Source organism: Calliphora vicina, chromosome 1 (genome assembly GCF_958450345.1).
Source record: "Calliphora vicina chromosome 1, idCalVici1.1, whole genome shotgun sequence".
Classification (NCBI taxonomy): domain Eukaryota; kingdom Metazoa; phylum Arthropoda; class Insecta; order Diptera; family Calliphoridae; genus Calliphora; species Calliphora vicina.
This window is the reverse complement of record NC_088780.1, coordinates 109,505,614-109,527,416: the sequence shown is the minus strand read 5'-3', so window position 1 is coordinate 109,527,416 and position 21,803 is coordinate 109,505,614. Positions and strand designations below refer to the sequence as shown.

Genomic DNA, 21,803 nt, shown 5'->3' with positions numbered 1-21,803 from the left:
CATATAAAGAGCTCATGGGTGGATACGTTAAGTTTTACATTATTGATAGAGACTAATTGTGAAAAGAAAACCACAATAAGATCTTACATTTGCATATTGTAAACCAAATTCGGATTAAAATGTTTAAGAAAATATTTAAATTATATAACAGTCTCTATAAGATTTTTTTAAGTTTATATGAAACAAGTGAAAATCATATTTAGAAAATGTTTAAGACTTTCTCATGAATATATTTGTTCCAAAACGATGCTCCGAAATTATGTAGGGAAATTGTATAAATTCAAGACAACCTCCCGTAGAATTATTCATATTCCATTCACTGAATTGTTCTAGAGAGTACTTTGGGCGATAAGTTCTCTCTTATAGGATATTATCTTTGTGGCTGCTCATGTAAGCCCGTGATCTCAAAAAAAAAAACAAGTAAGAAAGTATGATCGGTGAAGACCGACCATATAATACCCTACACTAAGTAAATGTGCAAAAAACATTTTAATTTATATTCGTAACTTATTTTCGGAAGTGGGCCTTATATGGAAGCTATGACTAATTATGGACCGATCATAACTAAATTTGGTGACATGAATTTCGTATACATAAAACATATTTGGAGCGAAACTTGTGTACACACAGAAAAAAGATCGATCGGAAATCAGTTGTAATTATAAATATGTAATAAGCATGACAGAAACTCGATTGTAATTATTAAAATTCTATATACTTAAACGATTTCTAATGGTTAGAATAATAAAACCTCAATAACAATCGAACTGAGGTTCCAACAACCGTAAAAGTTATTAATTGATGCGGTTTGTGTCTTTACTAACTTTCATTTAAGGTTTTTGGATATAGTAATTGATAATTGGTTATTCTAATATAAAATAATTTCAATTCGGTGTTCACAATCAATAGAAGTTTTAGATTTTTTGACATTTTTCAAAAAAATAACTTCAAAATAATAAAAAAAATTCAAAGACATACACAATATACAGAAAAGATGTTTCGTAATGGACATTAAACGGCTGTAGGTAGTGCTTTGGACAATTGGACATTTGATGGCGTTACTTGTAAGAAAATGTATGTAAGTAACATCCATTAAAAAATATTTGCACTAAAGATATTTTTTAAATATGTGTATTTATATGTAGGTGGCCCAGTAGCAATTCTGGTTCTAATCCACTATTAGAATGATCATGTATGTAATAACTGTTAGACAAATACAAGATTCCATGATAAGCTTAACATTTATCTGATGTGCTGCCTGATATGATTAAACATACATATATCTCCAGTTTTTCCAGTCAAGCCAAAATTTATTCTGCCACCACCTAAGTTTACGGACTAATTTCAGATTCAAGACATATTTAATCTTTCTATTTTGTTCTGTATCATTTTCCTTGCTAAATAAAATGAAAAAATATATCTTGTTGAATATTATTAAAAAAAACAAAAAATGTTACTCTAACTTCCAATATTGGTGCCCTTAACCGAATTAATTTTTTAAAACAGTTGTGAGTACCATTAATTCAGCAAAGGAATATTGTGTATACTAATATATTCAGTAATTCCAACCGAATAGAACGATAGTACATGCAACCGACAAAATTCGATTGGCGCCAAATTCGGTTGTGAATACGAATCTGTTTTCTGTGTGTAGATACTTATAAAAATTAATTATTTATGTCCAATTTCGGGAGAACATTTGTATGGGGGCTAGGTGAAATAATTTACCGATTTCAGCCAAATTCAATAGGCTTAGTCCATGGAAAAAACTATACGTACCAAATTTTATCGAAATATCTTCAAAATTGCGACCTGTACTTTGCGCACAAGGTTTACATGGACAGACAACCAGCCAGACGACGGACACCGTTTAATCGACTCAGAAAGTGATTATAAGTTAATCGGTATACTTTAAGGTGTTAGACTAATATTTTTGGGTGTTACAAACATCTGCACAAACGCATAATACCCTCCCCACTATGGTGGTGTAGGATATAAAAACGTAAATAAGGTGGTCTGGAGTGCTCAAATCGGGAAACACATCCTTCAAAGTGTCCCCTGTCAGGAGAGCTACATATCCTCCAGTTCAAATAAGAACTCGTAGATAATGCTTATGTATCACTCGCAATTCACAGCAACCCAGTTATTGATAGTGCACTATCGCCCACTTTATTCATTTAAAACATCCTTTAGATATAATGGCCGCCATTTGCAAAAGAGATATATTTTGAGCAATTTTGTAGATTCAGAAGAATAGATTTTAAAATGTTTACTAAATTATAAATAGAAAGAAACGAAAATGTAAAATTTTTCAATATTCATCAGCCAAAAGTACCAAGTAGTGGTCAAATATCCAAAAATAAATAATTTTGTCTCCTTTATCATCTATGAACAATATGACATGACACTGTGCAAAATATATACAATTTTGTTGAGGAACAAACTTATTTTGATGTTTTGATAAATTTTCTAATAAAAACAATTAATTATACTTTCAAACCTTTTTCCTACTATTTTTTACAAAAATTTTCAAAAATCCAAAGAATTTGTTTCTTTTGAATTTATCGAAGATATTGAGAAAATAATACAAAAAAAGACATAGATCAATTGATGTTCTACTTAGCAGTAACAGCGATACAGGAGATTTCAGGAAAACTGATGTTTGGGACATAATCCTCAAAATGTCATGTATTGTGTTTTAATCAAACTTTTGTTCGAAAATAATGACTCAAATTTATGCAATTCTAAAATAACTACCAGATTGCAGCTTTAAAATATTCTTCATCAAAAACATATCGTATGACAAACATTACTCTTACTTAAAATTTATTACATAAACCAACAATAACAATTCTAATGTGACGTGATTGATGTAGTGATTCTATGAACAACATGTACAACATGCTAGTACCATCTTAATAACTCAAAAAGTGTGGTAAAAATAGCAACTACTTACCATCAAATAAGCAAACATGCATTTTACTAAAATAATAAAAAATACTTGTGTTATAATAAATATTAGCTGCCTCGAAGAAGAAAACATAACGAGTATGTAACGCAATTTTTTAATTTCACGCGCCAACAACCAAACCAAACATATGGGCCAGTAAATATCACAATAGACTAAACATACAGCTAACCTGATATTAACTACTGACCACCAAATGAGTGAGTGGTGATCCCCAAAGGAATCTTATGTTATATAAACATAATGAAATGTTAAGAAAAAGCTAGTCCTAGAAGAGGAAACAAACAAAAAATAAATATGAATGTAGAATTTGAAATGGAGAATCAGCTTTAAGGCAATATGGGTGGTCAGTTAGATGAAGTTAGCTAAAAGATGAAAAATTGCTATAAAAGCAGCATAAATTTCGCAAACAACTTTCAGTTTCTAAAGAAAATTGCACAACGAAAGAGAACGTGAAACCAACGCGTTAGTGTACGAAGAAAAAAACAATAAATAAAAAAGATCATTTTAAAAAGCTAAAAAATATAACAAAAGATTCTTCTTTTTTTGGGGGGGCTAAAAGCAGCTTATGCTGCAAATAAAGCATTCCACATTTCTTGTTTGGTTTTGTTTGAGTGTGTCTTAAAGAAGGTGTAGCATTCATCTTGGCCACAACAACATCTTTTGGAGGAGCACTGAGAATTGAGAACTTAACAAGGCCAGCATGAAGATCACGCTTGCTGTGTTATTTTTGGCTGGGCTAACAATTTATTGTAAATGTGCGGCGGTATTATCTTTACCACCATCACTTATCGCTCATGCGGCATCCTTGGACGAGAGTCTAAAAACTCAAAAACCTTCTTTGGCCAAAAACAATGAGATCCAGCTACAATTGCAGGGCAATGAAGATGAAGCAACGAATGAGGCAGCGTTGGCAGCAGATTTATATACAAATTTCAAGAATTTGTGGCATAACAAAGAGGATCTAAGTTTAAATTTAAAAAAACGTGAGCGTAATACCTTTGATGATGCTATCGTCGATGTGGCAGCAAGGCAACAACAACAACAGCAGCAGCAACCCATGGCAACAATTAAGCAAAATAACAAAAATCAAAATGGCCTCAAGCCACACGACAACGACAATGTTGGCCATAATAACAACAACAACAATCATAATAATAATAATCATAAAAATGAAAATAACATTTTGAAATCATCTTTGCCGTTGTGGTTGTCTAGCGCCGCCGCAAATATGAATGAAGCCACAAATTTGAATACTCCACCACAATTGAAATTTCCCTCACCGAAGGTTAACTCTGCCGAAGAATACGACGACACCAATGACTGGTTGTCCCCCAGCTCCGAAATGATTGACGATATTTTTGTCTCGCCACCTCATGTTAAAATACAAGAACCGACAGTACATCTTAAACGTAGAGACTTAGAAAATATGCCAGCCGCAACAGAAGACTCAGCAATTTTGAATAGACTTTTAAGGCCTTCGAAATATTGGTCCAGACAGTGTCCACTGGAAAATGATAATAATTGCCTGCAGGAATATTATGGTGCTCTTATTGCTGACAGGTGAGTTGCACATGCAGCATCAATTTTTATGTACGTATATGATTGAGAGTGTAAGTATTTGTGTCTGTTGAAGCACGTAACACCAAGAAATGGACGGAAAACACCAAATCAAAAAAAACATGGTTAATTGGTCGGACAATATACAAGAATTCATAAACAACAATATAAAGATAAAAAACAGGATTTGAAAGGAGTAAACTCTTTAACAGAGAGAAATTTTAAGTTTGAAAGGTTTTAGAATTCATAATATAAAATAAAACTGCTAGAAATTTTGTGTCAAAAGCTTGACACAAACGCAAGTGTTAAATGATATTAACTGGTCTTAAAATGTTAAAATATTAAAAGTTCATCAGTTAATCTTTAATAAACATTTTAAAAACTAAGAGTTGTCTTCTAGGTCTAACACTTTTATTTGAAGTGTTAGATATATAATCGGTCTTAATCCCCGAAGACCCAACACGTCCCCAGAGATTGTGTATGTTCCCTTCTCCTTGGGAGAATTTAAATATTATTTAAGATAAATTTGATAAAACTTCCACGAATGAATTGCTTCTAATAAGGTTTTCAAAATTTGGTCAGTTTGAATTGCTCCTAATTTAGGTTTAAGATGGATTTGAATTGTATTGATCTCAACATAGGTGTAGGAAGGATTTTAACTTGACTTCAAATTGTTCTATAAAGCTGGCTTTCGACCGACTATAGGGGTTTTAAACTGTGAAATATTTTAAATACCCTCTTCACATAGTTACGATTTTTCTGGACACCATGACTATATAGTTTCTGGACACCATGTCTACATATGTTTTGACACACAACTGTCTAAAATATCTACAATTTAAAAAACTTGATCCCAACTCCATAGGCGGTATCAATTTCCATGAAGATGAATGTCGCATTTATTTTAATTTAATAATTTATTGAGCTTTAGGCCACTTAAAAATCCGGAAATTTTGCTATTATATATTAATTTCTTTACAAATTTAGAAAACAATTTCGTTGTGACCACAAAATTGGTTACAATTTCAATGATTTTGTCTTCACAACAGAACTTTTCAGTTCTGGTTACACAATTTTAAATAAAGGAATCATATTTCAAGGTCTCTCAATCTAAAATTTCTATAATTGCATGTGCCTTTGTCTGTTAATTTTTTAATCACAGTGAGATTCTAAGAGTTGTAAATTTGTAACTTCTAGGTGTTAATTTTAAGACCTCCATGTTCAAGGTGAAAGTCCTTTTATATAAAGTGTTTTAATATGAAAACATGTATAACTTCGCCGAGTCTTTGCGACAACCTCGAATTAATTGTGATAGAAAAACTTATTTGCTCCATTTGAAATACGTCACACTGTTCTAAATCAAACTTATGGAAACGTTTCAAAAACTATATTCAAATATAAATAAATTCTTTCACACTTCTGCTCAAACACATTAAGGGGGCCCTTAATCGCCTCATGATGCACAGGGAGCTGTTAAAGAAAGAGTAATATTATTGAAACTACTACATCAAATTTGGCATACATGTTGGCCAGTGGTATAGTTTTTTTTTTTATTTCATTATTTGTTCATTTGACTTGATCTTTTTCTTTTTTTGTTGTCTTCTGTGCAACATGCTGTTAAACTTCAAGGTTGCAGTGAAAGTGTTTGCCGCCTCTGAAGCTGAAGATGATGATGACGACGATGATGCACTATCGTAATTTTCATTTAAGCGGCATTATAAAATATTACTTGTTGTTGGTGGTGGTGTGGTGGTGCAATCTCATTTCGTTGCTGCTGCTTGTGCTATATGTATGTTGTCGTTGATTTTTTTTTGTCATGTTGCATGTAGTTGATTTTGTTATTAAGCTTTATTGCTAATCCTGAGTTTTGTTTTAAAGTTGTTGGTGGTGTTTCATGTGCCTGAAGAGTGTGTGCTAAAAATGTGACCGTTGTTGTCTTCTTAAAGTGTTTTTCGTATTTTTTGGCATGAAGAGTTAATGACACTATTTAGTTTTGGTTTTAGTTGTTTGTGTGTGAAGAATTTTAAATGTCATATAAGTATGTATGCACCACATGCTCACATACTTACAACATTTACAAAATGTTGCTCAAAAGAAAGTGAAATTTTGCTTAATGTGGTTGGCATAAATTTCTAAATGAATTTAAGAGAAAAAAAAACATACACTGGAAAACTATGGCAAAGATCTCTCAAGGTCTTTTGTATATGAGTTTTTGAATTTGGGTTACTGGCAAAATCCTCGTAAGAAAGTGGATCACCAGAAATTTATATTAAAAGTTTTATATTATAGAATTCGGGTACTTTTACATAGTGGAGCAAATACTCCCTTTTTATAAGGTTAGCTTGGTATTGAAAATGGGACAATACAAATGACCCCCCGGAAACTGTTTGAGCAGTTATAAATATGTTGATTATGCGGCAATCTAGATATAATTTTGCACAAATTAGTTCTAACTACTCCGTTCATAGAAAGAAATAGGTTCGTATCTAAGTATATCTTTCTATCAACTTTTGAAAGAATTGGTGCATAATTGACCCAAATATTTTACTGTCACATATTGATGGCACAGCAGAATATAACACTCTAGTTCTGATTAAAAATTGTAAAGTAGTATAATAAATAAGTTCAACCGAAATCGTATTTTTTTGTGCCGAAATCGAATCGAATCCAATATTCGGTCAAATGCGAAACAAACCAAAACTTTTTGAATAAAATAACAATTTGAGATTAAATTGAATTATTTGAATTTATGAGCATATTTCATTTATAAAGTGGAGTTTTTCTCAATTTAATTGTGTTTCTTTTTTTTTGAACAGTAAAGTGTTTTTTGAAGGAACATATTGTCTAGCGGATTTTATATATCAATTGAACTTTTGAAATTTGCACCAAGGTAAGTTCTTTTTCAACAAGAGACACAACTTTTCAACAAGATCGGTCAAGAACTCTCTGAGTTAGAGGGCGTCAAAATTTGACATTTTGGCCAAGCAGGTGTTTTTTTCTCATCCATTTAATATTACCTATTGTTCTTAGCAAAATGTGTCCCAAATAGTTTAGATAACTATGCTTGGCCAAATTTTGACCACATTTTGACATTACGATCGGAAGACATCGATTTCAAAACTTTGTTCACTTGACATGAAATCCCCATATATCTATCTATTTTGGAGATTTTACAATAACATATCAGTCCTACCATATTCTAAATCGAATTTTTCATGCAAACAAGCTTTTTATTTATTATAACATTGCAAAAGCTTTAGAATGAAAATTATCAGATGCTTTTGCTCTAACCCATTTAAAATCGATTTAACTCTACTGAGCAATTGATTTCTTTTATCGCACATAATCTTATTAACATTTTTCAAAATTTACCACCCATAATATTCTCACTAGTTATCTGTAATAATAAAAAATTGCCGTTAAGATAAGAGCTGACAAAAACTCTACAAAAACAAATACAACAGAAAACAGAACATGTCCAATTTAAAAATTAACAATACATTAATCACTTTCTTTTAAAAAGACAGCAAGAAATTTGAGACTTACACTATAGCCAAAAGCTAAAAGAAACCAAAGAAAAGAATTGCAAAAAATATCTCCAACTTAATACAACGACAAACAAGTAAATCCCATTAATGGCAGGGAGTTTTAATAAAAAAATTACACACAGAAAATGAAAAATAACCTAAAGAATTAAAAATAAAAACTCTGTAAAGCCTTGTAACAAACACAAAATATTATGAATAATTGAACAAACGCTAAATATGCATTTAATATGGACTACTGGTTTATTTCCTTGAACAGAAAAAAAAAACCCAACTAAATCAAACTTCAAAAACTAAAGATAAAAATTTCACTTTTTTGTTGCTTTTTTGAACGAGAGCATGATTGTTGTTGTGCAGTTGTTTGCATATGACGAACAATTGGCACATTATCGCTCATTGTAATCGAGGCGGTAGATTACGGCCATAATGAGGCCGGGTGGACGCCAATGTAGAATGGAAAAAAAAGGAAATGCCACCAGGTATGACGTTAACTCTTTTCATAACAAAACTCATACATGTTATACATACATACATTATTTTCTTTTTGTTAAATATGTTTAACATTTTGTTTATTATTAATAATTTTCGTGGTTTTTCGCCGAAGCTTTTTTTTTGGAAAAATTAAGGCGTAGCGAGTTTGCTTAAATTTTTAATATTAAATATAGTAAATGGGTTTGTTTATTAATAAATTTATGATTTATTTCATTGGCTATTATGTTGTTCGTTCACTTTTGTATATATTTTTTTTTTTTTGGTAAAATTATTTTTGATTTGTTTCGGTTTAATGAAAAATAAAAAATTATGATATTGGTTTATGATATTTCAATTAAAGCGTCTGGTGCTGTGTATGATAATGAAAACAAAACACTTCTTTGTAGACGAATGTTTTATGCTTATACATGGAGACCATGGCGAATAACTGGGCATTTTTAAGGAAAGTGTAGCTAAAAATTATGGCATTTTATTGATAATATAAGATTATCATTCAATTTGTAACGCCTTTAAATATTAATGTGCACTTAGACTGTAGTATTTTGAATTTCAAAGCAGGAAATCCGAAAAGAGTTCGTTTTAAATGAATTGTGGTCTTTAAAAAGCACGAAAATTTAAATATATAATTATATTATATAAAGAGCAACAATGTTGCCATAAATACTGTACAATAAATTATGGCAAAGATCTATATTTTAACCAATAACTTTTTCAATGGCGAAGAGATAAAAGGAGACCTTATATGATTCGTAATTATAGTTATGTATGATGCTCTTAGTTGCTTGCGATAGAGAAACAGCAGTTCAGATATATAAACTGGTCTCACTGTGATACCCAAGTCCCTCAATCGAGACAAAATTTTTCCATAACGAACCATACAGATTCTTTGAAGAGTAAGTAGAGGTTGCCTAATAGAGAGAGTACGCCATGTTTTTACAAAACTTTTAGGTCATTTAATAAGTCATAGAAGCTAAATTAATTATGTTTTCGAAGATCTTTATATTTTCCACACGAAATTTTTTGAATTTTTGAAATTATATAAAAAAATTAAAAAAAAATTTTGTGATTTATAAAAACCAAATTTATCACACACTCGTTTGTTGACGAATAGTTCATTTAGAAATTTGTCAATTCTATAAGTCTCAAAAATATGCGATCCTATCCTAGCTGGACAAAATTCAGTATGTGAATTCAACCTGTCAGCATCATATATGGGCCAAATTGAATTAGCAACAGAACAAGTAGATTCGAAGAGTTGATGTTGGAATTTTTTTTTATCAGTTATACTGTTATCATGTTGGTTAACATAGATATAGTAACCCATATTAGTGTTGTGCTAGAATGTCTCGATATCTTATTCAAAAATTCCACACCTATTTTCGGTTAAACCTACAACTTTATAAAGAGGCCAGTTTATACAACTCCACAATTATTTTAGTGATTGAGCAGAAATTATTATTTAGGGAAGGCAACAAACACAGATCTATACCACTTTCAATTGTATTTCTTTGTATTTCAGTATGAAAATAGGTACTTTTTAGACAGCCATAGCAATTTTTGTATTTATTCTGTATGTTTGCTTTTATTCTGCTTTATTTCAATAATTTAGATACGGACCTAATTAATAACAATCATACGCTGTGGTAGTCGGTTAGGACAAAACTTTAAAATTTTATGAGAAGTGATGGAAAATTGTATGAAAACTTCTGTAAGTTCTAAACATAAGAAACTAAGGTATAATTTTAAGTGAAAGAATTTTGTAAAAAATTTAAAATTAAGCAGGATAGACCATCAAAGTAATATTGAAATCAAAAGCATTTCGTTGAAATTCTAAAATTCTGGATTGGTGATTATAAGTATTATTATAATTGGAAGACCAATTTTAAATAAAATAGTACCACGGGACCTTTAAAAGTACAAACTGAAACAAATAGGTATCAGCGAAATTGTTTTACTTTTAAGTAGAGAGTACTAAATGTTCCAAAATTTATGATTAGTACTTTTTTGAAAGCCTTATTAGTACATTTATGTATTTGAAACATACAATAGAAGAAAAAGTTTGAAATGTTGTGAAAAGCAGTACGAAAACTCTAACTAATATATTAATATTAATTACCAAATACTGACACTATTAAAATTGAAATTTTTTAACTTTTTAACCAAATTATTAAAATTAAGTACCAAAACGTGAAACTTTTAAAATTCACAGGACGATAAAAGTATTTCTTAGTCGATGAAAATACTAAATAGTAGTTTAGTAGACCATAAACAAATATATATTTTTGAAATTGGAAAATAAAAATTATGCCTTTAATACAATAAATCGAAGTAAAACTAGAAAAGTGTCAAATTGTACCCAATAATTAATGTTCCATCCAAATAATGTACAAATAATCCTTATTATAATTATACTAAAAATTCTATAGTTTGAAACGATTTTCAGTCATTTGATTTCAGATTACATTGATTTTGTTGGTGCAAAAAATTAAAGTTAATTTCAATTTGTTACAAAGGTCTTGACAATAAGTTTATACTGTCCATTTTTTAAATATGTAATTGCTTTTATTTCTCAACAAAATTTCCAATTAAACTTTAACATTAAAAATTAATAATACCATTAATTTGAATTTTAAAACTTTTGATTTTTTTTTTTTGACACACCTTTTTGATTATTTGGGAATCAAGCCTAAAACCTACACAGCACAATGAATATATACGCGGACCAACAACTTTACATGAACTTACAAATAAACTTACATACAAGTGCTGAAACATATATGAATATCCAGTAACATACATATGTGTGTATAGTGTAAGTTTCTTTTGTAAAGTCATATATAAAGGTGTCAATACAAAACACATATTTAATTCTTAAAACTTACGCACCCATTTATCACAGCCAAAGAAGATGATGAAGAAAAAGGTAATTGGAAACCCTAAACATTTACAAACAGCCAAGAAAGTTTCAACATGCTCAAAAAACCAGCAACCCACGCAGTGCATGTTTGAAGAGTGGAAGAGACAATCCTTAAATTAAAGTACAAGTGTTTTTCTGACTCCAAGACATCTCTTCTACCAGTAATTTAAAACCGTTAATAGGTTTTAACTTTAACATACATAATAAATAAAAAACTATTTGTGGGAAATAAATTACAACATTAAAATATCTGGTTTTTATCTTTCTATAATTACAGAAATAATGTTCTATTGAAACAATTGCAATACCGGCAAAATCATCCATTTAGTGCTGTTGCTGGATCTTCTCAAAATCACAATAACAAAATAAATGATGACGATGATATTCTTTTACTTTTGACAGCGGAACAGAATTTAATACGATTTTTAAGTTGGGCTTTGAGGGAACTCTATCCATATGGTAAGTTTACAAATGTAACAGCTAATGGAGCGGACTCTTATGACCCGGGTACGTATATGTGGAAGAAATTAAATCTATCTGGTCGCCTAGAACCTCCACTGCTAGTTGACGAGCCCCGGTATGTGATAGTGCGGCGAGAATATGATCAGAGTGATGAGGATGAGAATGATTACAAAAGAGGTGAGTATTAAATGTTGTGATAGAAATGTTAAAAATAAAAAAAAATAATACTCACGATATTTAAAAATTATTTGTCTTAACCACATTTTCAGAAAAAAGCTTTTTTAAAAATCAAAAAAAAATTCACACTAAAAGCTTTTTTCACATATAAATCGTTTATTTCATAAAAGATATTTTCATAAATAGCTTTCTTAACATAAAAATCATTCTTCGCATAAAAAACTTTTTAAACTGAACAAAGTTTCAGAAAAATAGTTTTAAAATGTTTTTGTTTATGTCAGTAAAAAATAATTTTTACAAAACATGTATTTTTTCATTGTTCCAAAAAAGTTTTCACACAAAAAGCTCGTTTATTTCATAAAATATTTTTTTAAATAAAAAGCTTTCTTAACAAGGAAAAAATATATTTTTATAAAAGAAACGTTTTGAACAAAACTAAATTTCATATAAAAATTTTTATCAAAAAAATGTTTCACATAAGATGGTTTTCGTATATCATATAAAAAGCTTTTTCACATAAATTACTAGTTTCACAAAAAAGCTTTTTTCGCATAAATATCTTATTTCATATAGAACAAACTTTTTCTTAATAAATCGCTTATTTCACATAAAAAGCTTTGTTAACAAAACAGATCTCATATTAGATATATCATGTAATGGCAAAAACACTTTCCTATGTCTAAAAACCAAAAAATACCATAATACGAATCTGCACTGTTTAAATGAGCTAAATTATCGTTTCAACCAAATTCCGGAATCTAGAGCTTTTTGACGTTGTAATCAATTTTGCTTTACATTTAAACGCTTTAGATGTTAAAATAATAAACATTCCCAGATTTATTGCCATATAAATTTCAAATAACTTGAAATCAAAAAAAAATAGTTGACTTTTTTTCATATGTTCATATGTTCTAAAACCTCTTGCACTTGTTAGCAATTCAATTTGATTGTCTTTATTTTGATGTTTCTTCAATGACAGGTTTAAATTATGGCGGAGATCCATTTATACCGCCTAGAGGACGTAAACATAATTTACCCGATCTAGATTCATTATTGCAGCGTTATGAGACATTTGTGCCGAATCGTGGCCGACGTGATAAAATCAAAGATATTTTTAAATATGATGATCTCTTCTATCCAAATCGTGGCAAACGACAAATGACTGCTGCTGGCAATGACAACGGCGTCATAGATGAAAGAAATGATGACGGCAATGACATCGAGGCTATTGATGAAGCAGAAATCAATGAACGACATGAAATGCAACAACATCCTTTGCTGTCAAATGAACTGACGGAATATATAGAAAATTTAATGGCAAAAATGAAGAGAAAATTACAGCAACCAAATCAACAACAACCAGATGATGACGAAAAACTTGCAAATAGTTTTGATGAAACGTCCAACAGAAATGAGCCGACAACAAGAATGTCAACCACATTTCAACAAGCACCACCGGCAGCAGCAGTAGCTACATCAGCCTCACCATCATTATTGGAAAAACGTTTTAAATCAATGATCAATATTTTACACAATCGCAAACAACAGCAGCAACGACATCAACAACAACATTTACCAAATCACTACAATGCCAGACGTCAATGGTGGAAAAGATATACAACTAAAGCTAACACATCTTCGACACGACCAACAAATAGCAATGTTAGACCAATGCAAACTCTACGATCGCCTACATTGGCTACAAATAGATTACAGACAACTTTAAGATCAATGTCACCTTTACAACAACTAACACAATTATATCAACAAAAACATCAGCAGCAGCAACCACAGCAACTAGTAGACCTTTCTCCACCTTATATTCAACCAGCCAGTAAATTTATGTGGCAGCAACAACAAAACTCATTGAAATCATTAGCTCAACAATTTGATCCTTTGTCTTGGCATAAATTACAATTGTTGCTACAACAACAGCCTCAATATCATCATGGCCATCATCAACCATTATTGACAATGCGACATCCACGTTTGACAGCCTTGCAACACTTGCCTGTAATACAACAACAACAACAACTGCAACTGGCAACGCCTCAAGAGACACAATTAACGTATTCAAACGATCAACTAGATAATAGTATAACTAATGATCTTGATAATTTCTATAATAAGGATTTGGATTAAACTAAACTGAAACTAAAACTTCAAAAGACAAAGACTAAAACTGATCTGGCTAGTTAAACGACGTTATATGTTTAAAGATTTAAAGTCAAATGATAAGATTTTGTTTTAATATATTTAGAAATGGCACTCATTGTTAAAGTAAATTAAGTTGGTAATTGATTTGGATTTTGTGACAAAAAGGGCTTTTCTTATGTTATTTATTATTACTAGTTGTAAATTGATGTATATATGCATAATAATTTATTCAAATATTGATATTGAAAAATTAAAAAAAAAAATAATAATAAAGCAAACCGATTTTAAAGAAATCAACAAAAAGTAAAAAAAAATAATGTGTTATTTATTATATTAGAATGAACCGACAATATTTGACTACATTTATCAAAATCAATAGTTAATAAAGTTCCTCAAGAACCTAAATTTTATTAAAATATGTTGACAGAAACATTATAAACAAAATACAAATTTTATACAAAAGCAATAATATCTTGCAGAAAATTATTTTCGTTTTAAATACTTTCTACTTTTAGTAACAAATGATTACAAGTAACTTATTTATAAACCATACTTGTATCTCTACATGTTGCTAACAACATTGTCAACAAAAGTGTAATGTTTATAAACATTTAAAATAAGAAATTTGAAATATTCCAGCAACATGTTCATTTGCAATACTTGCTATTAGTCAAAAGTATTTTTATGCAATGTTTTTATCAATTTAATTTGTATCACAAAATGTTGCAAAAATCCACATTGTCAACAATAATCTAAGGTTTATAAACATTCTAAATAACAAGTTCGATGTTTATTGGAAGTCATTGTAAATAAATGTAATAGATCTTTCATTTCATTACAGTTTGGTTGCTTATTGGAACATTTTGTTTTCAGCAACATGTTGCAGAAAATAGTTTTCATTTTAAGTACTTTTTAATAGTATGTAATAACGAATAGTTATATAGAAATGTTTATAATAATTTTAGTCCTGAGACCAACATTCAAATTTTGTTGCTGTATGAAGCACAACATGTTGAATTTGTACCAATTCAAACTATTATTGTCCGAAGTTGGGAACATTGTTGATACATATTGAATAAAGCATTACTATTTATAAAACAAAGTCCAATTGGAATAATATCCTGCATAATATGGTGTTAGCAACAAACTAAAGTTCTTAATAAATAAAACTTTATACAAATATAATTGGCAACATGTTGATAAAACCTAATGTATAACATTGCTAATTTTGTACAATTCAAACTGCTATTGAATTATTTTATTCTAGCAACATGTTGTAAAACCAATAATATAAAAATTCTTAAAATTCAAATATTTTCATCATTCAATAATAAGGGAATACACTTAATTAGCAACATGTTTTTTATGAATAAAAATGGAAACAAATTTGTTAACAACATGTTGCTGATTAACCAACAAGTTAAATATTATTTACAAAAAAAGCTTGATCCTAAAAGTGTTAAAATTGCTTCTGACAAACAAAATATTTTAAAACATATGGTCAATTCACAAGGTCTCTTATCAGTCATATTGTCATAATGTCCTAATATATCACGACTCGGCTTAACCGAATCTGAGGCATTCGGCGCTGGTCTCTGCTGGTTGGTTACGATAACACAATACACCTAGCATACAGAGTAGTAGTATTATTTTAGGACGTTTTTGCTTGAAAACAATAAAAACCATTGTGAAATATAAGGACATTATGACAATATGACATGATAAGAGACCTTGTGAATTGACCAATAGTTTAATTAATCTTAAAACAACGAGTTAAATATTTTCTTTTGCAACAACATGTTGCGCGTTAAATATTTAAAACAAAAAAAACATGTTTAAAGCTATAATTTCTTGCAACAAAACATTACACAGCATCTCCTAGACATCGCGTTTTAAAAAGCTATGATACAAATGCATTTTTAAACTTGCGTGTTATAGATGCTTCAACGTTTAAGCAATTTAAAGCCAGGAATATTGAAAGTCAAATATGAATTATTTGACATTGACATTGACCAAAAACACATCAATATATATAACACAACAAACATACAAACATTGAAATGAAGGGTATGACGACGGGGTTAATAACACAGACAAATTATAGCGTGAGTTTAATTTTGTAGCGTGGTGTTAAACATTCAACAACAACAACAAAATATAAACAAGAAGAGTAAAAATAAAAACAATCCAAAAGATTAACATCAAAATATTATGAACATCATACAAAAAAAAAAATCATAACAAACAACACCAGTGAAGGTCATTTTAAAGATGTTAAACAGAAAGCGAAAAAGATTGAGGTATACAGTATTTTACAAGTACATACTCGTACTACAACTGTCCAACTGACACATTGAGTACGCCAACTTAACAAATTGGTCTAAAACATACCAGCTACAGACAGACAGACGTTTGTTTATTGCTAAAGACAACAAACAATTGAATTTTAATTTTAAGATTATTACTATGATTTCTAAAAGAGCACTTGAAACTGTTAAAAATTATTTAAATATTTTGAGTTTTAAATCAAATAAAATAGAAGTATATGGAGCACTTAAGTGTGTGTGTTGAAGTCAATGGACTTTGATGTATAGAAAAATGCTTTTAGTGTTGTTACCAAAATAATGTGTTTTGTTGCATTGGTTTTCCATTTTTTGTTGACAACAGTGTTTGAAGAATATGACAGCAAATTACAAGTACCACACGAGTTATACACAAGTTGGTGTTATTAGCTTTGATTATTCGTTTGGAACACAAATATGTACTTGAATGTGGGTTAAGCATTAAACAAGTGATTATTAGGAATGTGACTTATGTGAAACTTAGACATATATTGGGAAATATGTAAAATGTCTTTCTTTTTTTTCTGAATTTTTTTAAAAATTTTAAAAATTAAGTTTGTTAAGAATTTTTTATGAAAACTTTTATGTCATGACATAAAAATGTTAGAAAATGTCAGTCATGCTAAACAAACGTTACAAAATTTTTGCAATAATTTGTGTAAAGTAAATTTTGATTATTAAATTTCTGCTAAACATAAAAAATATATTTCTGTCATGACATAAAAATGTTTGTAAAAAAATGATTCTATGTAATGTGTCTTATGTAGAATTTAGACTTTTATTGGGAAATATGCAAAATGACAATAATAGTTTTGGAATATTTTAAAAAAAATTGTTATAAGACAGTTTTGATATAATAATTTTAAAATTAAATGTGTTAATACTTTTTTATGCAAACATGTATGTCCTGACTTAAAAGTATTATAAAATTTCTGTCATCATAAACTAATTTTACATGATTTTAGCAAAATTTTTTTAAGGCAATTTTTTATTATGGAATTTCTGCTAAAACACAAAATTTTTTTAACATTTCTGTCATGACGTAAAATTGTTATATGATATTAAGAATTTGTTATGCTACATTTTTCCAATAATTTATGTGAAGAAAGCCAAAATCCCCAAAAAGAGTTTAACATTTCAATAATGAAAAAAAATTTGGGTCAAATGTCTTACGATTGTTATGTCATGATAGAAATTATATGTTAAATATTTATGTTTTACTAGAAGATTTGTAAATTTAGAAACTTGTAGTGAAACATGTTTACATTTTTTTTAAATTTATATCCTGATATTTAAAGGTTTATTTTAGCAATATTTTGTATAATGAAGTTTTTTTTATAAAATAATATTTAAAATATATACTAGTCATATTAATCAAATATTATAGCATTTTATAACACTTCGAGCTTGGCATCAAAAAGGCTGCCTTCTGACAATTAAAAATTCTTAACATAAATTAATTTTAAAATGTTATACGGTTTTTATGTCATGACAGAAATGTTACAATATTATGGTCTTGAAATAAATCTCATAAAAAACAAACGTAATAATTATAATTAATAAGAAGACAATTTAATGCAACAACACTGTTCTGTCACAAAAATCTTTAAAAGCAGAATTGTGTTATAATAAGAAATGTATTCTGGCTTTTTTATAAAAAAAAAATATAAAACTTTAGAAGAATATCATGACATTTACAATATCTTTAAAATTTAGATGACACATTTAAAGAAGTAAACATTGTTTGCAGCAAGATAAAATTGTAATTGTTAGCTAGTTACAAAGTTAAAAAAAATATCATAGTCCCCTATTTATTGAATTTTCTTTAAATAGAAAAGTATTAATTTGAATTTTTGTTTAAGTTTGTTTACTTTTTTTGTAAATAAATGTATTTTATCTTTGGCAATGTTTCTCGACTGATATCCTTTCGTTATACATGTCATTTAATTTATAGTTATTCAAACATACTTAGACCGCCAGATATATATAGGTATGTTTGTGCAATTTTGGGTTTGTCGAAACACAGCTTACGTTTGTTGTCACTTTCATTGGCCACAACATAAAACTGTCAAATGAAAGTACAAGTGCTACTTCAAAAACACTATAAACATAACAGCACATGACATGCATGAAAGGCTAAAATACAGCATCGGCAGCAGCAGCAGTAGATAGCTAGAGACCAGCAGCAACATGTTGCTTAACATTTCTTTTCATTTCGTTGTCTAGGCTTAGGCAGGCAATCTTTTTGCATGTGTGTAGAAAAGTCAATTTTAGTTGAATGACCAATTTTTATTTAGTTTTTTTTTTGGTGGCACAAAAGACATGTCGAGAAAATCAACGCAATGTCAACAAAATTTCAGTTGCTGCCATGATTGTCTTTTGCCATTTTTTTTTTGTTTGTTGAATTTTTTTGCCATTTAGTATTTTTAACTATTTAAATCCTGGTATTCATTTGCAATTTAGTGGTCATTGCTTTGTTTGTTGTTTAGTTTTTGGTTTTGTTATGGCCATATTTTTATTTGCTATTTTTGTCTTATTGTCAAGACTAATTGTCTTGAGTATTGTCATGTATTGTTGGTGAAAAAATATAAAACAGATTTCCTAGAAAAGTTCATTTTTATTTACTTTCATTAAATTAAATTGCCTTATTGTCAATTTTTTTTAAAAATAAAATAACAGAAATATATTAAATTAAATGTCAATTTCTATAGAAAAATATTGTATTGGTGGGTTCCGCTTTCCGTTCAAATAACTGTCAAACTCAATTAAGAAATTTATATATGTTGGTTACTTGGAATGTGAGAACTAGTTAAAAAATATATTTTTTTCTAAATGTATAAGTTTATTAGTAATTGTTGAGATTTATGTAGGCAGAGTTAACATTTTGGGATTTCTAGTTATTGAAATAGTTTTTTTAATTAACCAAATGTTTTGGCTGAGAGTCATGTAGTCTAGGAAAAAACTTGATACATTCAAATTACTTATAGAAATAATGTTAAATAAAAGCTAGGTACATTTTCATTGATCAAATTAAAACATGTCGTTAGCAACATGTTGCAAACCACAAAAGTTTAATTCAGTAAATAAAGAGCAGCCTTCTTGGTTGTAAAAGTAGTTAATTGTTTCCATAATACAACAATTAACAACAAATCCTAGTTAAAAGCAATTTAAAGGTTTTACTTTTTTATAGTGGCTGTAACATAAAGCATACAAATATGCTAGCAACATGTTGCTAAGGAAAGTGATAATTTAAGACAAAAGTAGTAAATTTGTTGATTAAAAGTAGCAATAATAAGATGTTTAATTTTGAATAATTATACGACTTAAAAGCATTTTTATAACTTACGAAACATCTCTTAAAATATGAACTCTTACGTTAATAGTTCAAGCTGAATGCCTGCAACAAATGTACATCTTCAGCAATAAAGACTATAATGCCAGCCAACACCTTTCATAAATTAAATCTAAAAACAAGTTTAATAACTTCTTTAAAATGTACTAGTATATACTACAACATTTTATCTACTTGTATAAAAACAAACTAAATAAATTCTTAATGATTTTTTGCTTTTACTCAATGCAACAATGTTGCATAAATATTTAGATACAAAAAGATTAACAAACACATTATTTATCTTATAATAGAAAACAACTGTCTAAACTAAATGGTGATAAATTGTGATTTTAATATTTCTATTTTTTTTTTTTTTTTGGTTTAGACCAACCTTTAGTTGAAGGCAACATGTTTATGGGTTGACAAAGCAGAAACAGACCATGCATTTAATTTGAAAGTCTTAAGTGTTTTATGATCTCTTACATGAAGATGTAATGAAATAACATTAATAAAGCAATGACTTTGTTGAAAAGAAAAAAAATAATAAATATATGTAAGTATATATAAATTTATTAAATATATTTTATACTTGATAAAATGAAAAACGAAAGTTTATCAACAAATCATTGACAAAAGACTGTGCATTTTTTGGTTCCTCCAGACACTAGCTGCACATGATGTGCAGCTAGATCGAGCGAGGAGCGAACAGCATCGTCATTCAACCATCATTTTTATTACATTATTAACAACAACTTAATGTGAATAAGTAACAACTAAAAAATAAAAAGTTCATTTACCGCTGTCAATGTTAACAAAGATTGTTTTTCTTTATATAATTTTTTTTTATTTTATTTTGCTGCAATTATTGCTACTGCAAAATGCTACTACTAATGCCACTGATTGCTGCTGTTTGTGTGTTAAAGCTTAAGTTATTTTTAATATTTTCTTACTAAATTTATACATTTAATGAGTGACGTTGGATCTGTGGTGGCTGGTTAATGACTCAAAACAGAAATATACTGCATAAGAAATGAGATTAAATGCTAAAGTTAAGGAAATGTAAAGCAGCACTTTGCGTCTCAAAGTCTATTAAAAATTTAGCTTTTTGTATAGTAGAATATTTTGTTACTATTATAGTTGAAGAAATATCAGGAAGAGACGATCAGTAAGGGAGTTGTTAGTGTTTTAAAAAGTTTTAAATATGGCAACATTTAGGACAAAAAATTATATATTTTACTTTAATAATTCTGTATAACAAAGTTTGTTTTACTAAGCAACATGTTGCTTTGTTTTACTGGGAACATTGTTTAGCAACATTTTAGATAAAAGCAAAATATACCTAATAATGGTCATTATTAAAATATTTGAGAACTTTTAACTACAAAGTTAGTTTTGTTAGGCAACATGTTGCATTAGTGCTTGACTAGAAACATTTGTGTAAATATATTATTAAAATATGGTGTTGATTTTTAAGCAAACATATTAGTTATATTTTTTAGAAGTAAAGCAACATGTTGCTGAAATATAAAATAAACAAAAAATATATTTCAAATATTTGAAAAATAGTATAACTGTAAACATTATTCCTACATTTTAGAAATAATGCTGAGAAAAAACTCTAAAGAAATGTTTAAAGTATAATATTAAATATTAAAATTCTTTTCAAATGCAACATTGTATAGCAGAATAAGATAAATAGTTTAAGAATTTGTTTACGCAAAGTTTAGCTTTAGTTAAAACACTTCCAAAAATGTATTTCTTTGACACAAAAGGTACAGAAATGTTGTATACATTGTTGGCAACATTGTATAGCAATATTTATGAACAACTTATATATCCATAAATTGTT

General features: G+C 28.7%; 2 protein-coding genes across 2 annotated transcripts in view; one reads left to right on the top strand and one right to left on the bottom strand.

Annotated features, from left to right (window-relative positions):
- cv-c (crossveinless c) overlaps nucleotides 1–21,803 on the bottom strand; it is a 224,741-nt gene that overhangs the window by 91,887 nt on the left and 111,051 nt on the right. The gene's annotated exons all lie outside the window — the stretch shown is intronic.
- On the top strand, nucleotides 3,553–14,268 carry natalisin. Its single transcript, XM_065498357.1, has 3 exons — nucleotides 3,553–4,531; nucleotides 11,760–12,121; nucleotides 13,101–14,268. The coding sequence occupies exons 1-3, from the start codon at nucleotides 3,672–3,674 to the stop codon at nucleotides 14,261–14,263; spliced, it is 2,385 nt and encodes a 794-aa protein (XP_065354429.1). The 5' UTR covers nucleotides 3,553–3,671; the 3' UTR covers nucleotides 14,264–14,268.